The 18,605-nt window shown below is 38.2% G+C and overlaps 1 protein-coding gene across 1 annotated transcript in view; it reads right to left on the bottom strand.

Annotated features, from left to right (window-relative positions):
* LOC122895416 (phospholipid-transporting ATPase ABCA3-like) overlaps positions 1-18,605 on the bottom strand; it is a 177,751-nt gene that overhangs the window by 48,303 nt on the left and 110,843 nt on the right. The window contains exons 17-20 of the mRNA XM_044232803.1: positions 16,274-16,427; positions 13,792-14,092; positions 11,664-11,907; positions 11,243-11,447 (exon numbers count right to left, since the gene is read on the bottom strand). Of these exons, the coding sequence (XP_044088738.1) occupies positions 11,243-11,447; positions 11,664-11,907; positions 13,792-14,092; positions 16,274-16,427 (904 nt within the window). The remainder of the gene's footprint in view (positions 1-11,242; positions 11,448-11,663; positions 11,908-13,791; positions 14,093-16,273; positions 16,428-18,605) is intronic.

Raw genomic sequence — 18,605 nt, 5'->3', positions numbered from 1 at the left:
TTGATTTCCTCCCTTATATATAGAACTGCTTTGAAATGTCTTAATTTCCCAGGACCTTACACTAGGCTCTCCTTGAAGCCTTAGGCAGTCTATTTTATGTTTCAACTCATCATTTTTTTTTCCAGACATCTTCAGGTCTGTGGTGCCCCTGAAGGTTCACAGCCAGTAGCTACTATTGCTTTTCCATACCTAAAATCTTAGACAAGAAAGAGAGCAGTACTTCTTTCAGCCTCTAGACAGGCCAAAATGTTGAAAATAAGGAAGGTCTGTTCTATTTCTTCCACTTCAGCGGACAGGTGGCAACTGGACTGCTATATCCTCCAGAAGAAGACTGAACTACACTAGGGACAGGCTGAGTCAAAAGCCCATTAATATGCTATGAAATTCCTGTCATTTTGAATGTGACATTTTCTTTTTTTTAAATTTTTTTCAATTTATTTATTTTCAGAAAAACATTATTCATTATTTTTCACCACACCCAGTGCTCCATACAAGCCGTGCCCTCTATAATACCCACCACCTGGTACCCCAACCTCCCACCTCCCCGCAACTTCAAACCCCTCAGACTGTTTTTCAGAGTCCATGGTCTCTCATGGTTCACCTCCCCTTCCAATTTACCCAAATTCCCTACTCCTCTCTAACGCCCCTTGTCCTCCATGCTATTGGTTATGCTCCACAAATAAGTGAAACCATATGATAACTGACTCTCTCTGCTTGACTTATTTCACTCAGCATAATCTCTTCCAGTCCCGTCCATGTTGCTACAAAAGTTGGGTATTCATCCTTTCTGATGGAGGCATAATACTCCATAGTGTATATGGACCACATCTTCCTTATCCATTCATCCGTTGAAGGGCATCTTGGTTCTTTACATAGTTTGGCGACTGTGGCCATTGCTGCTATAAACATTGGGGTACAGATGGCCCTTCTTTTCACGACAGCTGTATCTTTGGGGTAAATATCCAGGAGTGCAATTGCAGGGTCATAGGGAAGCTCTATTTTTAATTTCTTGAGGAATCTCCACACTGTTCTCCAAAGAGGCTGCACCAACTTGCATTCCCACCAACAGTGTAAGAGGGTTCCCCTTTCTCCACATCCTCTCCAACACATGTTGTTTCCTGTTCTGTTAATTTTGGCCATTCTAACTGGTATAAGGTGATATCTCAATGTGGTTTTAATTTGAATCTCCCTGAGGGCTAATGATGATGAACATTTTTTCATGTGTCTGATAGCCATTTGTATGTCTTGATTGGAGAAGTGTCTGTTCATATCTTCTGCCCATTTTTTGATGTGTTTGCCTATTTCATGTGTGTTGAGTTTGAGGAGTTCATTATAGATCCTGGATATCAACCTTTTGTCTGTACTGTCATTTGCAAATATCTTCTCCCATTCCGTGGGTTGCCTCTTTGTTTTTTTGACTGTTTCCTTTGCTGTGCAGAAGCTTTTGATTTTGATGAAGTCCCAGAAGTTTATTTTCGCTTTAGTTTCCTTTGCCTTTGGCGACGTATCTTGAAAGAAGTTGCTGTGGCTGATATCGAAGAGATTACTGCCTATGTTCTCCTCTAGGATTCTGATGGATTCCTGTCTCACGTTGAGGTCTTTTATCCATTTTGAGTTTATCTTTGTGTACGGTGTAAGAGAATCGTCGAGTTTCATTCTTCTACATATAGCTGTCCAGTTTTCCCAGCACCATTTATTGAAGAGACTGTCTTTTTTCCACTGTATATTTTTTCCTGTTTTGTCGAAGATTAATTGACCATAGAGTTGAGGGTCCATATCTGGGCTCTCTACTCTGTTCCACTGGTCTATGTGTCTGTTTTTATGCCAGTACCATGCTGTCTTGGTGATCACAGCTTTGTAATAAAGCTTGAAATCAGGTAAGGTGATGCCGCCAGCTTTATTTTTGTTTTTCAACATTTCCTTAGCGATTCGGGGTCTCTTCTGATTCCATACAAATTTTAGGATTATTTGCTCCAGCTCTTTGAAGAATGCCAGTGGAATTTTGATCGGAATGGCATTAAAAGTATAGATTGCTCTAGGCAGTATAGACATTTTAACAATGTTTATTCTTCCAATCCAAGAGCATGGAATGGTCTTCCATCTATTTGTGTCTTCTTCAATTTCTTTCATGAGTGTTCTGTAGTTCCTTGAGTACAGATCCTTTACCTCTTTGGTTAGGTTTATTCCCAGGTACCTTATGGTTCTTGGTGCTATAGTAAATGGAATTGATTATTTAATTTCCCTTTCTGTATTTTCATTGTTAGTGTATAAGAAAGCCACTGATTTCTGCACATTGACTTTGTATCCTGCCACTTTGCTGAATTACTGTATGAGTTCTAGTAGTTTGGGGGTGGAGTCTTTTGGGTTTTCCATATAAAGAATCATGTCATCTGTGAAGAGACAGAGTTTGACTTCTTCATTACCAATTTGGATACCTTTTATTTCTCTCTGTTGTCTGATTGCTGTTGCTAGGACTTCTAATACTATGTTGAACAAGAATGGTGAAAGTGGGCATCCTTGTCTTGTTCCTGATCTCAATGGGAAGGCTGCAAGCTTTTTCCCATTGAGGATGATATTTGCTGTGGGTCTTTCATAGATAGATTTGATGAGGTTCAGGAATGTTCCCTCTATCTCTATACTTTGAAGCGTTTTAATCGGGAACGGATGCTGGATTTTGTCAAATGCTTTTTCTGCATCAACTGAGAGGACCATGTGGTTCTTCTCTCTTCTCATATTAATTTGTTGTATCACATTGATTGATTTACGAATGTTGAACCATCCTTGTAGCCCAGGGATGAATCCCACCTGATCATGGTGGATAATCTTTTTAATGTGCTGTTGGATCCTGTTGGCTAGGATCTTGTTGAGAATCTTAGCATGCATATTCATCAGTGATATTGGTCTGAAATTCTCCTTTTTGGTAGGGTCCTTGCCTGGTTTGGGGATCAGTAATGGGTAATGCTGGCTTCATAGAAAGAGTCTGGAAGTTTTCTTTCTGCTTCAATTTTTTGAAACAGCTTCAGGAGAATAGGTGTTATTTCTTCTTGGAAGGGTTGGTAGAATTCCCCAGGGAATCCGTCAGGTCCTGGGCTCTTGTTTTTTGGGAGGTTTTTGATCACTGCTTCAATCTTGTTATTAGATATCAGTCTATTCAGGTTGTTGATTTCTTCCTGGTTCAGTTTTGGTAGTTTATATTTTTCCAGGAATGCATCCATTTCATCTAGGTTGCTAAGCTTATTGGCATATAACTGTTCGTAATACCTTCTGATGATTGTTTCTACTTCCTTAGTGTTAGTTGTGATCTCTCCCTTTTCATTCATAATTTTATGAATTTGGGCTTTCTCTCTTTTCTTTTGGATTAGTGTAGCCAGTGGCTTATCGATCTTATTGATTCTTTTTAAAAACCAGCTTCTAGTTTCATTGATACGTTCTACTGTATCTCTGGTTTCTCCCTCATTGATCTCAGCTCTAATCTTGATGATTTCCCTTCTTATGTGTGGAGTTGGTTTGATTTGTTGTTGATCCTCCAGTTCTTTAAGGTGTAGAGACAGCTGGTGTGTTCTGGATTTTTCAGTTTATTATGAGCGAGGCTTGGATGGCTATGTATTTTCCCCTTAGGACCGCCTTTGCTGTATCCCATAGGTTTTGGACCGAAGTGTCTTCATTCTCATTGGTTTCCATGAATTGTTCCAGTTCTTCTTTGATCTCCTGGTTGATCCAAGCATTCTTAAGCAAGGTGGTCTTTAGCTTCCAGGTGTTTGAGTTCCTTCGGAACTTTTCCTTATGATTGAGCTCCAGTTACAAAGCATTGTGATCTGAGAATATGCAGGGAATCATCTCAGTCTTTTGGTATCGGTTGAGTCCTGATTTGTGACCCAGTATGTGGTCTATTCTGGAGAAGGTGCCGTGTGCACTTGAGAAGAATGAGTATTCTGTTGTTTTAGGGTGGAATGTTCTGTATATATCTATGAGGTCCATCTGGTCCAATGTGTCATTCAATGCTCTTGTTTCTTTATTGATTTTCTGCTTCGATGATCTGTCTAATTCTGAAAGAGGCATGTTAAGATCTCCTACGATTAGTGTATTCATATCAATATGACTCTTTATCTTGATTAACAGTTTTCTTAAGTAATTGGCTGCTCCCATATTGGGAGCATAGATATTTACAATTGTTAGATCATCTTGGTGGATAGCCCCTTTAAGGATTATGTAGTGTCCTTCTGTATCTCTGACTACAGTCTTTAGTTTGAAGTCTAATTTATCTGATATGAGAATCGCTACCCCAGCCTTCTTTTGAGGCCCATTGGCATGAAAGATGCTGCTCCATCCCTTCACTTTCAGTCTGCGTGTATCTTTAGGTTCAAAATGGGTCACTTGTAGACAACATATGGATGGGTCCTGTCCTTTTATCCAGTCTGCAACCCTGTGCCGTTTTATGGGTGCATGTAGGCCATTCACATTGAGAGTGATTAATGATAGATATGTTTTTATTGACATCGAGTTACCTTTGAAGTCTTTCTTTCTGTAGACTGTCTCTATATTTCTGTTCAATGCTACTCTTGGGATTTTTCCTCTTTTATAGAACCCCCCTTAATATTTCCTGCAGTGTCGGCTTGGTGGTTGCATAGTCTTTTAAGCCTTGCCGGTCTTGAAAACTCTTTATCTCTCCATCCATTTTGAATGGCAGTCTTACTGGATAAAGTATTCTTGGCTACATGTTCTTCTCATTTAGTGCCCTGAATATATCTTGCCAGCCTCTTCTGGCTTGCCAGGTCTCTGTGGACACGTCTGACGTTATTCTTTTTTTTTTTTTCCAATTTATTTATTTTCAGAAAAACAGTATTCATTATTTTTTCACCACACCCAGTGCTCCATGCAAGCTGTGCCCTCTATAATACCCACTACCTGGCACCCCCCCAACCTCCCACCCCCCCGCCACTTCAAACCCCTCAGATTGTTTTTCAGAGTCCATAGTCTCTCATGGTTCATCTCCCCTTCCAATTTACCCAAAAGCACATACCCTCCCCAATGTCCATAACCCTACCCCCCTTCACCCAATCCCCCTCCCCCCAGCAACCCACAGTTTGTTTCATGAGATTAAGAGTCACTTATGGTTTGTCTCCCTCCCTATCCCATCTTGTTTCATGGATTCTTCTCCTACCCACTTAAGCCCCCATGTTGCATCACCACTCCCTCATATCAGGGAGATCATATGATAGTTGTCTTTCTCCGCTTGACTTATTTCGCTAAGCATGATACCCTCTAGTTCCATCCATGTTGTCGCAAATGGCAAGATTTCGTTTCTTTTGATGGCTGCATAGTATTCCATTGTGTATATATACCACATCTTCTTTATCCATTCATCTCTTGATGGACATCTAGGTTCTTTCCATAGTTTGGCTATTGTGGACATTGCTGCTATAAACATTCGGGTGCACGTGCCCCTTTGGATCACTACGTTTGTATCTTTAGGGTAAATTCCCAGTACTGCAATTGCTGGGTCATAGGGCAGTTCTATTTTCAACATTTTGAGGAGCCTCCATGCTGTTTTCCAGAGTGGTTGCACCAGCTTGCATTCCCACCAACAGTGTAGGAGGGTTCCCCTTTCTCCGCATCCTCGCGAGCATCTGTCATTTCCTGACTTGTTGATTTTAGCCATTCTGACTGGTGTGAGGTGATATCTCATTGTGGTTTTGATTTGTATTTCCCTGCTGCCGAGTGATATGGAGCACTTTTTCATGTGTCTGTTGGCCATCTGGATGTCTTCTTTGCAGAAACGTCTGTTCATGTTTTCTGCCCATTTCTTGATTGGATTATTTGTTCTTTGGGTGTTGAGTTTGTTAAGTTCTTTATAGATTTTGGACACTAGTCCTTTAACTGATATGTCGTTTGCAAATATCTTCTCCCATTCTGTCAGTTGTCTTTTGGTTTTGTTAACTGTTTCCTTGGCTGTACAAAAGCTTTTGATTTTGATGAAATCCCAAAAGTTCATTTTTGCCTTTGCTTCCCTTGCCTTTGGCGATGTTCCTAGGAAGATGTTGCTGTGGCTGAGGTCGAAGAGGTTGCTGCCTGTGTTCTCCTCAAGGATTTTGATGGATTCCTTTCTCACATTGAGGTCCTTAATCCATTTTGAATCTATTTTTGTGTGTGGTGTAAGGAAATGGTCCAATTTCATTTTTCTGCACGTGGCTGTCCAATTTTCCCAACACCATTTATTGAAGAGGCTGTCTTTTTTCCATTGGACATTCTTTCCTGGTTTGTCAAAGATTAGTTGACCATATAGTTGAGGGTCTATTTCTGGGCTCTCTATTCTGTTCCATTGGTCTATGTGTCTATTTTTGTGCCAGTACCATGCTGTCTTGATGATGACAGCTTTGTAATAGAGCTTGAAGTCCGGAATTGTGATACCACCAACTTTGGCTTTGTTTTTCAATGTACCTTTGGCTATTCGAGGTCTTTTCTGGTTCCATATAAATTTTAAAATTATTTGTTCCATTTCTTTGAAAAAGATGGATGGTACTTTGATAGGAATTGCATTAAATGTGTAGATTGCTTTAGGTAGCATAGACATTTTCACAATATTTATTCTTCCAATCCAGGAGCATGGAACATTTTTCCATTTCTTTGTGTCTTCCTCAATTTCTTTCATGAGTACTTTATAGTTTTCTGAGTATAGATTCTTAGCCTCTTTGGTTAGGTTTATTCCTAGGTATCTTGTGGTTTGGGGTGCAATTGTAAATGGGATTGACTCCTTAATTTCTCTTTCTTCTGTCTTGTTGGTGTAGAGAAATGCAACTGATTTCTGTGCATTGATCTTATATCCTGACACTTTACTGAATTCCTGTACAAGTTCTAGCAGTTTTGGAGTGGAGTCTTTTGGGTTTTCCACATAGAGTATCATATCATCTGCGAAGAGTGATAATTTGACTTCTTCTTTGCCGATTTGGATGCCTTTAATTTCCTTTTGTTGTCTGATTGCTGAGGCTAGGACTTCTAGTACTATGTTGAATAGCAGTGGTGATAATGGACATCCCTGCCGTGTTCCTGATCTTAGTAGAAAAGCTTTCAGTTTTTCTCCATTGAGAATGATATTCGCGGTGGGTTTTTCATAGATGGCTTTGATGATATTGAGGTATGTGCCCTCTATCCCTACACTTTGAAGAGTTTTGATCAGGAAGGGATGCTGTACTTTGTCAAATGCTTTTTCAGCATCTATTGAGAGTATCATATGGTTCTTGTTCTTTCTTTTATTGATGTGTTGTATCACATTGACTGATTTGCGGATGTTGAACCAACCTTGCAGCCCTGGGATAAATCTCACTTGGTTGTGGTGAATAATCCTTTGAATGTACTGTTGAATCCTATTGGCTAGTATTTTGGTGAGAATTTTCGCATCTGTGTTCATCAAGGATATTGGTCTATAGCTCTCTTTTTTGATGGGATCCTTGTCTGGTTTTGGGATCAAGGTGATGCTGGCCTCATAAAATGAGTTTGGGAGTTTTCCTTCCATTTCTATTTTTTGGAACAGTTTCAGGAGAATAGGAATTAGTTCTTCATTAAATGTTTTGTAGAATTCCCCCGGTAAGCCATCTGGCTCTGGGCTTTTGTTTGTTTTGAGATTGTTAATGACTGTTTCAATCTCCTTACTGGTTATGGGTCTGTTCAGGCTTTCTATTTCTTCCTGGTTCAATTTTGGTAGTTTATATGTTTCTAGGAATGCATCCATTTCTTCCAGATTGTCAAATTTGTTGGCGTAGAGTTGCTCATAGTATGTTCTTATAATAGTTTGTATTTCTTTGGTGTTAGTTGTGATCTTTCCTCTTTCATTCATGATTTTATTTATTTGGGTCCTTTCTCTTTTCTTTTTGATAAGTCTGGCCAAGGGTTTATCAATTTTATTAATTCTTTCAAAGAACCAGCTCCTAGTTTGGTTGATTTGTAGGTCTGACGTTATTCTGATGGGCTTCCCTCTGTAAGTAAGGAGCCTCTTTGCCCTGGCGGCTTTCAAGAGATTATACCTACAATTATAATTCCTCAATTTGACTATCAGGTGTCATGATGTTTTTTTGGAATGTATAATCTTAGGTGGAGACCGTTCAGCCTCTAGTACATGAACGCTGGTTCCATTCACGAGATTGGGAAAATTTTCATGAAGGACTTGTTCCACGATATCTTCTAGACTTCTTTCTTTCTCCTCCCCTTCAGGGATTCCAATAATTCTGATGTTGGAACGCTTTATGGCATCATTTATTTCCCTGATTCTGTTTTCGTGGTTTCTAAGCTGTTTGTTCCAGGCTTCCTCCTGATCCTTTCTCTCTATCTGTTTGTCTTCCAGATCACTAATTCTATCTTCTGTCTCAGTACCCTAACTTTGAGAGAGTTTAGATTAGATTGGAACTCATTGAGAGCATTGTGAACCTTCTCCCTGGTAGCTTTAAGCTCCGCCCTAACGTTGTGAACATCCTGTCTGGTCGCTTTCAGTTCAGCCCTAATCAATTCTGCTTGGTCATCCATGGCTTTCTCCAACCTAGCTATTGCCTGGATAATTGTTAGCCTGAATTCTCTTTCCGACATATTGTCTATGTTGATAGCCGTTAGCTCTGTTGCAGAAGGTCCACTGGACCAGTGGACCAGTGCAACAGAGTAGTGATCCCAGATATGGACCCTCTACTCTATGGTCCATTAATCTTCGACAAAACAGGAAAAAATATACAGTGGAAAAAAGACAATCTCTTCAATAAATGGTGCTGGGAAAACTGGACAGCTATATGTAGAAGAATGAAACTCGACGATTCTCTTACACCGTACACAAAGATAAACTCAAAATGGATAAAAGACCTCAACGTGAGACAGGAATCCATCAGAATCCTAGAGGAGAACATAGGCAGTAATCTCTTCGATATCAGCCACAGCAACTTCTTTCAAGATACGTCACCAAAGGCAAAGGAAACTAAAGCGAAAATAAACTTCTGGGACTTCATCAAAATCAAAAGCTTCTGCACAGCAAAGGAAACAGTCAAAAAAACAAAGAGGCAACCCACGGAATGGGAGAAGATATTTGCAAATGACAGTACAGACAAAAGGTTGATATCCAGGATCTATAATGAACTCTTCAAACTCAACACACACGAAATAGGCAAACACATCAAAAAATGGGCAGAAGATATGAACAGACACTTCTCCAATCAAGACATACAAATGGCTATCAGACACATGAAAAAATGCTCATCATCACTAGCCCTCAGGGAGATTCAAATTAAAACCACATTGAGATATCACCTTACACCAGTTAGAATGGCCAAAATTAACAGAACAGGAAACAACATGTGTTGGAGAGGATGTGGAGAAAGGGGAACCCTCTTTCACTGTTGGTGGGAATGCAAGTTGGTGCAGCCTCTTTGGAGAACAGTGTGGAGATTCCTCAAGAAATTAAAAATAGAGCTTCCCTATGACCCTGCAATTGCACTCCTGGGTATTTACCCCAAAGATACAGCTGTCGTGAAAAGAAGGGCCATCTGTACCCCAATGTTTATAGCAGCAATGGCCACAGTCGCCAACTATGGAAGGAACCAAGATGTCCTTCAACGGATGAATGGATAAGGAAGATGTGGTCCATATACACTAGGGAGTATTATGCTTCCATCAGAAAGGATGAATACCCAACTTTTGTAGCAACATGGACGGGACTGGAAGAGATTATGCTGAGTGAAATAAGTCAAGCAGAGAGAGTCAATTATCATATGGTTTCACTTATTTGTGGAGCATAACAAATATCATGGAGGACAAGGGGTGTTAGAGAGGAGAAGGGAATTTGGGTAAATTGGAAGCGGAGGTGAACCATGAGAGACTATGGACTCTGAAAAACAGTCTGAGGGGTTTGAAGTGGCGGGGGGGTGGGAGGTTGGGGTACCAGGTGGTGGGTATTATAGAGGGCATGGCTTGCTGGAGCACTGGGTGTGGTGAAAAAAAAATAATGAATAATGTTTTTCTGAAAATAAATAAATTATTAAAAAAATAATGATACTGTTATGCTGAAAATAAATAAATGGAAAAAAAAGAAAAAGAAAAAGAAAATTTAAAAAAACAAACAAACAAAAAAAATCAAATGGGTTTGTTTTAACTTTCACAGCAGTATGTCACTGACCCTTCTCATAGAAGGATGGCTCCAGAGATGCCAGATGTAGAAAAGATGAGGAAAGTGACAAGTATAAATAGACCACAACATCCTCCTGACTTTACTTTCAATAATAAGATTTTCAGGAGCACCTGGGTGGCTCAGCTGTTAAGCCTCTGCCTTTGGCTCAGGTCATGATCCCAGGATCCTAGGATTAAGCCTCACCCATATCAGGCTCCCTGCTCTCCCCTGAAAGCCTGTTTTCCCTCTCCCACTTCCCCTGCTTGTGTTCCCTCTCTTGCAGTCACTCTCTGTCAAAAAAATAAAATCTTAAAAAAATAAGAGTTTCAATAATTCTTCATTATCTATTCAATGTTCAAGTGCTCGAACACATGCATAAAATTTGAATGGTCCACAGCACAAAGTCAAACATTTTAACCATTTAACTCAAGAACTCTGTTCTATTAATAATCCACACAAACCTCACACCTTTTAGCTTAATTTCACTGAGAAAATATAGTCCACCAGGAAATACAAATCAAAACCCGAATGAGATACTACCTCACACATGTCAGAATAGCTACTGATGAGGATGTGGAGAACAGATAACTCTTGTGAACTACTGGTGGAAATGCAAACTGATGCAGCCACTGTGGAAAACTGTATGGAGGTTCCCCAAAACACTGAAAATAGAAATACCATATGATCCAGTGATTCCACTACTATTCTTGCAGTGCAATGAGATGACTACAGGGAGGAGAAAGAATTTATAAAAATATTTGTCTTTGTTTAATATGGGATTGGTGTTGTAGTATAAAGGGTCAAACCCTTCCATATTTGTAGCAGCTGTGGGGCCAATACATATTAGAGAGCAAGCATGTCTGGAAGGTATCTTAAAAGACAGTTGTTTCTTCAAACAATAACATTTTGTTTTAAAAAAAGAATGTAAAGGAAAAGATTTTCACTGGGACATATTCCACAATGTATTCCCTGATATAATGTGACAAAGTATTTCTTTCTTTCTTGAGAGATTTCAATATTAATATTAATTAGGATAATTAATATTATCTGAGTAGAATTTTCGGGATATACCAGAAACTAAGCCCCACAAAGGACTTTAACACTCACCAAGAGTAAGCAGCAAGCAATGAAGTAGATCATGAAGTCCCACAGCAGAGCAGAGAGCCAGAAATTAATAGCAGAGACCCCACTCACAAACTGGATGTGCTTTGCCTTATTGATTCTCTCAGTCACTGTCAGAAGACAAAAGCCACTGACAAAAATACTCACACCAAAATACAAATTCAAGGCTACCTGCTGTCCTGTGATTTTTCTACAAAGGAATGAATAAAGAGGATACATTGGTAAGATAATGAAGTGGAAAATATTAGTTTCTAAAAATAACTTTTTATTTATTATAAATTATATTTTTATTTATTTTATTACTTTATTAACTTTAAAATTAACTTTTTATTAAGAATGCGTTCAGATAGGGGAATAGGGCTATATTTAAATACCAAGCACAATCCCAATAAAAAAGCATACATACCTTTCCTCAAGTTTTTTAGAAACAATATTTTGAGGCTGAGGTTTGTTGGAGACCGTAATTGAAGCATCAGGGCCAGAAAGTGCCATAAAAATAAGATTGTCTAATACTGACAAGGATAATGGTGGTGAATGGTATGCCATGTTGTTGAACCAAAGTGTAACTACCTTTTGATCCCTAAAGGAAATTGCGATAATGCACGAGTAAATGCATTCTTGACTGTCCTGCAAGTATGTCTGTAAGTCACCTGGAATGAGAAAACAATAAATGACCACAGGCTCAGCATGCGGTAGAGATCACTTAATATGCAGTGTGGAGAGGGAGAACCCAATAATTTCACTTGCCTGATACTTTTTCTATTTCCAGTGTCTCACAACAGCTCTGACACATCTTGACCATCCAACCCAAGAACTCTATTCTATTAATAGAGTCAGGATGATTTTGATGAGTATGTGGAGAACAGATAACCCTTGTGCACTGTTGGTGGGAATATAAACTGGTATAGCCACTGTGGAAAATGGTATGGAGGTTCCCCAAAACATTGAAAATAGAAATACCATATGATCCAGTGATTCCACTACTGGGTACTGACCCAAGGAAAACAAAAACACTAACTTGAAACCCCTCTGTTTACTGCAGAATTATTTACAATAGCCAAATTATGGAAGCAACCCAAGTGTCCAGTGACAGATGAACAGATGAAGAGTAGATATATATACACACATATATACATGTATATGTTAGATACACACATGCATATTACTCAGCATGAAAAAGGAATGCAATCTTGCCATTTGAAACATTACTACTGGGCGCCTGGGTGGCTCAGTGGGTTAAGCCGCTGGTTTCGGCTCAGGTCATGATCTCAGGGTCCTGGGATCGAGTCCCGCATCGGGCCATCTGCTCAGCAGGGAGCCTGCTTCCTCCTCTCTCTCTCTGCCTGCCTCTCTGCCTACTTGTGATCTCTCTCTGTCAAATAAATAAATAAAATCTAAAAAAAAAAAAAAAGAAACATTACTACTGATATATCTGTGAGGTACAGTCTTTATTTTTGTATAAACAACATAATATAGTAGAAAAGGGACCACATTATGCATTATGGTAATTAATTTCTCCCTTTTCTCTCCCCTCTTCTCTGCTAAACTATGTGATCTTTGACAGTAAGTATTCATCTAGTACTCCTGTCATGGAGGAAGAAAAGGGATATGTGATTTAATGACAGCTTTTATACCACCCGACCTATAATGTATGTTGTAAAATCAGGATTATGATAGAAGTAATAACCAATATTTCGCAGTGCATTTTCATCTTCAACAATGGAACCTAAAGGATAAAAGAGAAAAAAACCTGTCGAACTGCACAGGCTTTATGCTAACTTAAACCAATAGTCAAGGCAGTAGCTGAAGGAAATGCAAACACCTATAAGGAAATGATCAGCCTTGAAAGACGATATTTGCTCCTTACAGATGTGATTTAGTGTAGTGAGTGGGTTAATACTGCAGACTCCCACCAGGCAGTCCTAAAATCTAATCCCTCCTCTAATACATACTAGATACATTATTTGGGGCAATTTAGTTAACATCTCTAAGCCTCAATCAAGTATGTCATAGAAATTGAGATAATTGAAATATTTAGGAAAGTTCTTGCCAAAGGTAGTATTCAATACATGGAATCAACTATTACTACTGCCTTCCAAATAAGTAAGCTTGCCCATAAAGTCTTCAGTCTAACCTGTTTTAAAATACAGCTAATCTAGAGACTGGTGCGAAGGCTTTTGCGATTTAGTATCACACTGTGAGCCTGGTTTTATGTGAGATTTTGTCCTAAATTTTACAAAACAAAATATTTTAGTACTCCAATTCATTCCGTAGAAGGTGTAGCTAATAGCTGTCAGATGACCCACGGTCAAAGTGCCTCCATTAATAATTAACTTTTGTGGCCAGTTTCCTTAAAGGATGATCCTTTTCTCTGATTGGGCTGCCTTTGTGAGATTAGTGAGTCTCAAGAAAGAAAAGAGCAATGATATTCCAGTTAGGACCTCTTTTTTTTTTTTTTTTTTTTTTTCTCTTTGGGAGTGATACAAGCAGGTTTTCATCTATTAGCAGTCTTTTTCTTTCTGAAAGAACCTTACCTTTCACTTCCTGAAGTTTTTGTTTCTTAGCCTTTAGCATGATATCAAGAATTTTTGTTAAATTCTGAGAAAAATCAGAATGGCTATCATCTGAGAAAAGCACAGTGGTTTGACCATATTGTTCCAAATCCATTTCCCTGGCAGGTTCAATTTTATTTCTTGAAATCTCCACTCCTTTCATGAGAAAATAAACAATGCCCAGAAGCCCCAGTATCTGCATCAACAACAAACTCCAGTTGCGCCAAGAGAACATAGCCCTCTTTATGAACATGGCGTAGAACTGCTGCCAGTGAAGAGACCACTGACAAGAGGAGAGAAAGATGGCATTACAATGGTTACAAACCTTAATGAAACTCACTGACATTAATTTTCTGAATCTTATGGTAGAAGATGTACACATTCTATAAATATATCCTTGAATAGAACACAGCCATGGTGAGCACACAGGTAACAAGCAAAAACTCCTTCCTGGGTAGTACGTTGAGGCTTGGCTTCTAATCATATTATACTGGAAAACTCAAAAGGATGATTTTTATCACTAACATATTCGTAGCCTCTCTGAGCAGACAACATGACATCAGTCTTCATCAATATTAAATCATGATTCTTCAATCCTATCTCTATTTGATAAGTAAAGCATTCCCAAAATGTACATATGTAAGAGTTTCCATTGTTAGGTTTTAATTCATGTGATAGTGGATAGTCAGGAAACAGAAAATGAATTAATTTTAAACTGCAATAATGTGTTCAGCCCCTTTTCTTCAACTTCTAAATTTAAAGCAAAGTGTCTAATTGTTATTTTGAAAAATGTACTTAAATATACTATTTTCTTTATTTTTTTGAGCTTTTTGGCCCAGCTATAGTCGATTATATATTTTTTCAGGTTAACAACAAAAACCTGTTGTTGTAAATGTAGAGACAAATCCTGAAAAGGTAGTGTGAATATTAAAGATAAGCATAGAGAGCATATTACTTGGAATATGTAACCAATAGCTTAACAATATGCTCACCCTGTATTTCCCAACATTTTGGACACCCCACAATTCATCATGAAAAAAAAATCCCTAATCAATCAACTAATATCATCTGAATGAAAAAAATCAGCATTTGGTTATTGTCGCTGGCCAAAAATAAGGCAAAGTTTAGAAGGAAAAATTTTTTCACACATTGTCTTCAAAGTACAAGAATGTGCTTTCTGACTTTTATAAGATGGTTTATTAAATATATTTCTAGAGTGAAAGAATACACGAAGGTAAGGAACAACTTTTCTAGACTAGTCTGCAAGTCTTCGTTCATCTACATCTTTATAAGAGAGGGAAATAGGGAAGAGTGATACAGCAGGAGAAATGAGAAAGCAAGAAGACAAGAAAAATCACATTTTATAACTGATTCATGCCAAACATCATGAAAATCAAACTTTACTAGTATTAACTCATTAAAACAGTCTCACAGAGAATGAAATTGAAACACAAATATGTTAACTATTTTGGTCAAAGTTAAATAGACAGGAAATGATAGAATAGGAATTCCAGTTCCAATTGGCTCAAAATTCTGCACTCTGGTTGTACAATACCCATTCTGCTTCACAACTAGCTCATAGGCCCTCAGTGAAGGCATGCTTATGGGCAACTCTGAAAAATGCTGATCATCTCAGAATCCCTAGTCTTCATTAGGGAAACTGTAGGGAAAAGACAGTCGGAGAACAACAAAAGAAATTATTGGCAATCCCATGAATTTTCCCATACTAATGAGGAAATGGTTGGGGAACAGTCTATTAGAAGTGCCAACACATTCCAAGGCATAAATTTAAGTGGCTTTCATGCACTGGTTCCTAGACATCATAAATTATTGAACACTACATATGATACTAAGTATGTACTATATGCTGGCTAATAGAATTTAAAAAAAAATTTTAATGGCTTTTATATGTTTAAATAGTGGTAACTTTTGTTAAGGCCCTTTTCCAACTCTGAATGAACAAACAATTTTAAAAACCGAGATAAGTAACTCAGAAATAAGGAGCATAAGGAATAACATGGAGGACATTAGGAGAAGGAAAGGAAAAGTGAATTGGGGGAAATCGGAGGGGAAGACGAATCATGAGAGGCTGTAGACTCAGAAACAAACAGGGTATTGGGGTGGGGGGAGGTGTGAGCCTGGTGATGGGTATTAAGGAGGGCATGTATTGCATGGAGCACTGGGTGTGGTGCATAAAAAATGAATCTTGGAACACTGAAAAAATAATATTAAATTTAAAAAAGAAATAATGCTGAAAGTAAAATCTGATTTTTAACTATCATATTTTAACTTTTGAATTAGAAAATTAATTGGATTGTTTTACAGACTCTTCCTTACTTGGCCTTCCCTGGCTAAGAACTCAAAAATCAAAGTCTCCTTTGAATTCAAACATTAAAATAAAATTTATCTTTTATCCCATCCAAATGTATACCACTAGCATAGCATTCTTAGTAGAAATGCTCACCCCAGTATTAAACCTAATATTAGAGTGTTCACTTGCAGTAGGAGAGTATCTCTCAAAACTTCCAGAAGCATTCATATTCTGGTTCATGTCTTCTCTTCTGTTTTTCTCCTTTAGGGATGGGGTCTGGAAAGCTTCCTCATCCTTCCTGATGACCCTACACAAAAGCAAACATTCATTTGAACCATAACAGTAGTTTCATTGCAAGATTCTCATGGCTAAAAAAAAAAAATTCTCATGGCTGATGGCAAAAATTAAAAAAAAAAAACAAGCACAGTTATAAAATGTTAATATTAATATTGGATAAAATAAACTGAACTTAATTAAGTTAAAGGTATAAGACAGTATCTTTTTTTAGAAGAGAGAGCTAGTACATTTATTTTAAAGAATGATACTAATTCTAGAAGACTTTTATTTCTATCATGTTTCTAAGTGTATGCCAGTTTAACAGCTTTGTTTTCTCAACTTTCTGCTCCAGGCAATCTAAACATCTGTAATGGTTTATGAGCAAATGAACACAGAGTTCAGTTATCCTCTAAGAGTTCACAACTCTATGGGAGAAACAGACATTGTTATTTAATTTTAATATATGGGAAAAATGATAAATGGAATCATAAAATTCATACTATAGAGATCTGAGGTCCAACCACGGTCATTCTGAAACCTGTGATGATATCTCATGATTTGAGAAGATAAATTTTTCACTCTAAACCAGTGAACCAGCAAGACTTTTTAATACCTTTCTTTGACCAGGACCACAAAAAAGCACATCAGATACTGATTTGGTCTGATAACAATGTTTTAAATTCAAGGTAGTATTTGTGCTATATCTGGTCACTGTGATAAAACAGTAAAAGATACTACTGAAGATGAGTACTGTTCTTACCTTGCCTTTTTCTTCTAACTCCTTTATTAGGTTTTTATTAATTTTATAAGACACAGTCAATGGGAAAAGTTTTTTTTTAATTTTTTTAAAAATTAATTTATTTATTTTCAGAAAAACAGTATTCATTATTTTTTCACCACACCCAGTGCTCCATGCAATCTGTGCCCTCTATAATACCCACCACCTGGTACCCCAACCTCCCAGCCCCCCACCACTTCAAACCCCTTAGATTGTTTTTCAGAGTCCATAGTCTCTCATGGTTTACCTCCCCTTCCAATTTACCCCAACTCCCTTCTCCTCTCTAACAACCCTTGTCCTCCATGCTATTGGTTATGCTCCACAAATAAGTGAAACCACATGATAACTGACTCTCTCTGCTTGACTTATTTCACTCAGCATCATCTCTTCCCATCCCGCCCATGTTGCTACAGAAGTTGGGTATTCATCCTTTCTGATGGAGGCATAATACTCCATAGTGTATATGGACAACATCTTCCTTATCCATTCACCCGTTGAAGGGCATCTTGGTTCTTTCCATAGTTTGGCTACTGTGGCCATTGCTGCTATAAACATTGGGGTACAGATGGCCCTTCTTTTCACGACAGCTGTATCTTTGGGGTAAATACCCAGGAGTGCAATTGCAGGGTCATAGGAAAGTTCTATTTTTAATTTCTTGAGGAATCTCCACACTGTTCTCCAAAGAGGCTGCACCAACTTGCATTCCCACCAACAGTGAAAGAGGGTTCCCCTTTCTCCACATCCCCTCCAACACATGTTGTTTCCTGTTTTGTTAATTTTGGCCATTCTAACTGGTGTAAGGTGATATCTCAATGTGGTTTTAATTTGAATCTCCCTGACGGCTAGTGATGATGAGCATTTTTTCATGTGTCTGATAGCCATTTGTAGGTCTTGATTGGAGAAATGTCTGTTCATATCTTCTTCCCCTTTTTTGATATGTTTGCCTGTTTCGTGTGTGTTGAGTTTGAGGAGTTCATTATAGATCCTGGATATCAACCTTTTGTCTGTACTGTCATTTGCAAATATCTTCTCCCATTCCTTGGGTTGCCTCTTTGTTTTGTTGACTGTTTCCTTTGCTGTGCAGAAGCTTTTGATTTTGATGAAGTCCCAGAAGTTTATTTTCGCTTTAGTTTCCTTTGCCTTTGGCGACGTATCTTGAAAGAAGTTGCTGTGGCTGATATCGAAGAGATTACTGCCTATGTTCTCCTCTAGGATTCTGATGGATTCCTGTCTCACGTTGAGGTCTTTTATCCATTTTGAGTTTATCTTTGTGTACAGTGTAAGACAATGAAAATGCAGAAAGGGAAATTAGAGAATCAATTCCATTTACTATAGCACCAAGAACCATAAGATACCTGGGAATAAACCTAACCAAAGAGGTAAAGGATATGTACTCGAGGAACTACAGAACACTCGTGAAAGAAATTGAAG

This window comes from Neovison vison, chromosome 14, assembly GCF_020171115.1.
Source record: "Neovison vison isolate M4711 chromosome 14, ASM_NN_V1, whole genome shotgun sequence".
NCBI lineage: Eukaryota > Metazoa > Chordata > Mammalia > Carnivora > Mustelidae > Neogale > Neogale vison.
Note: the sequence above shows the minus strand (reverse complement) of the source record. Positions and strands in the feature narration are given on the sequence as shown.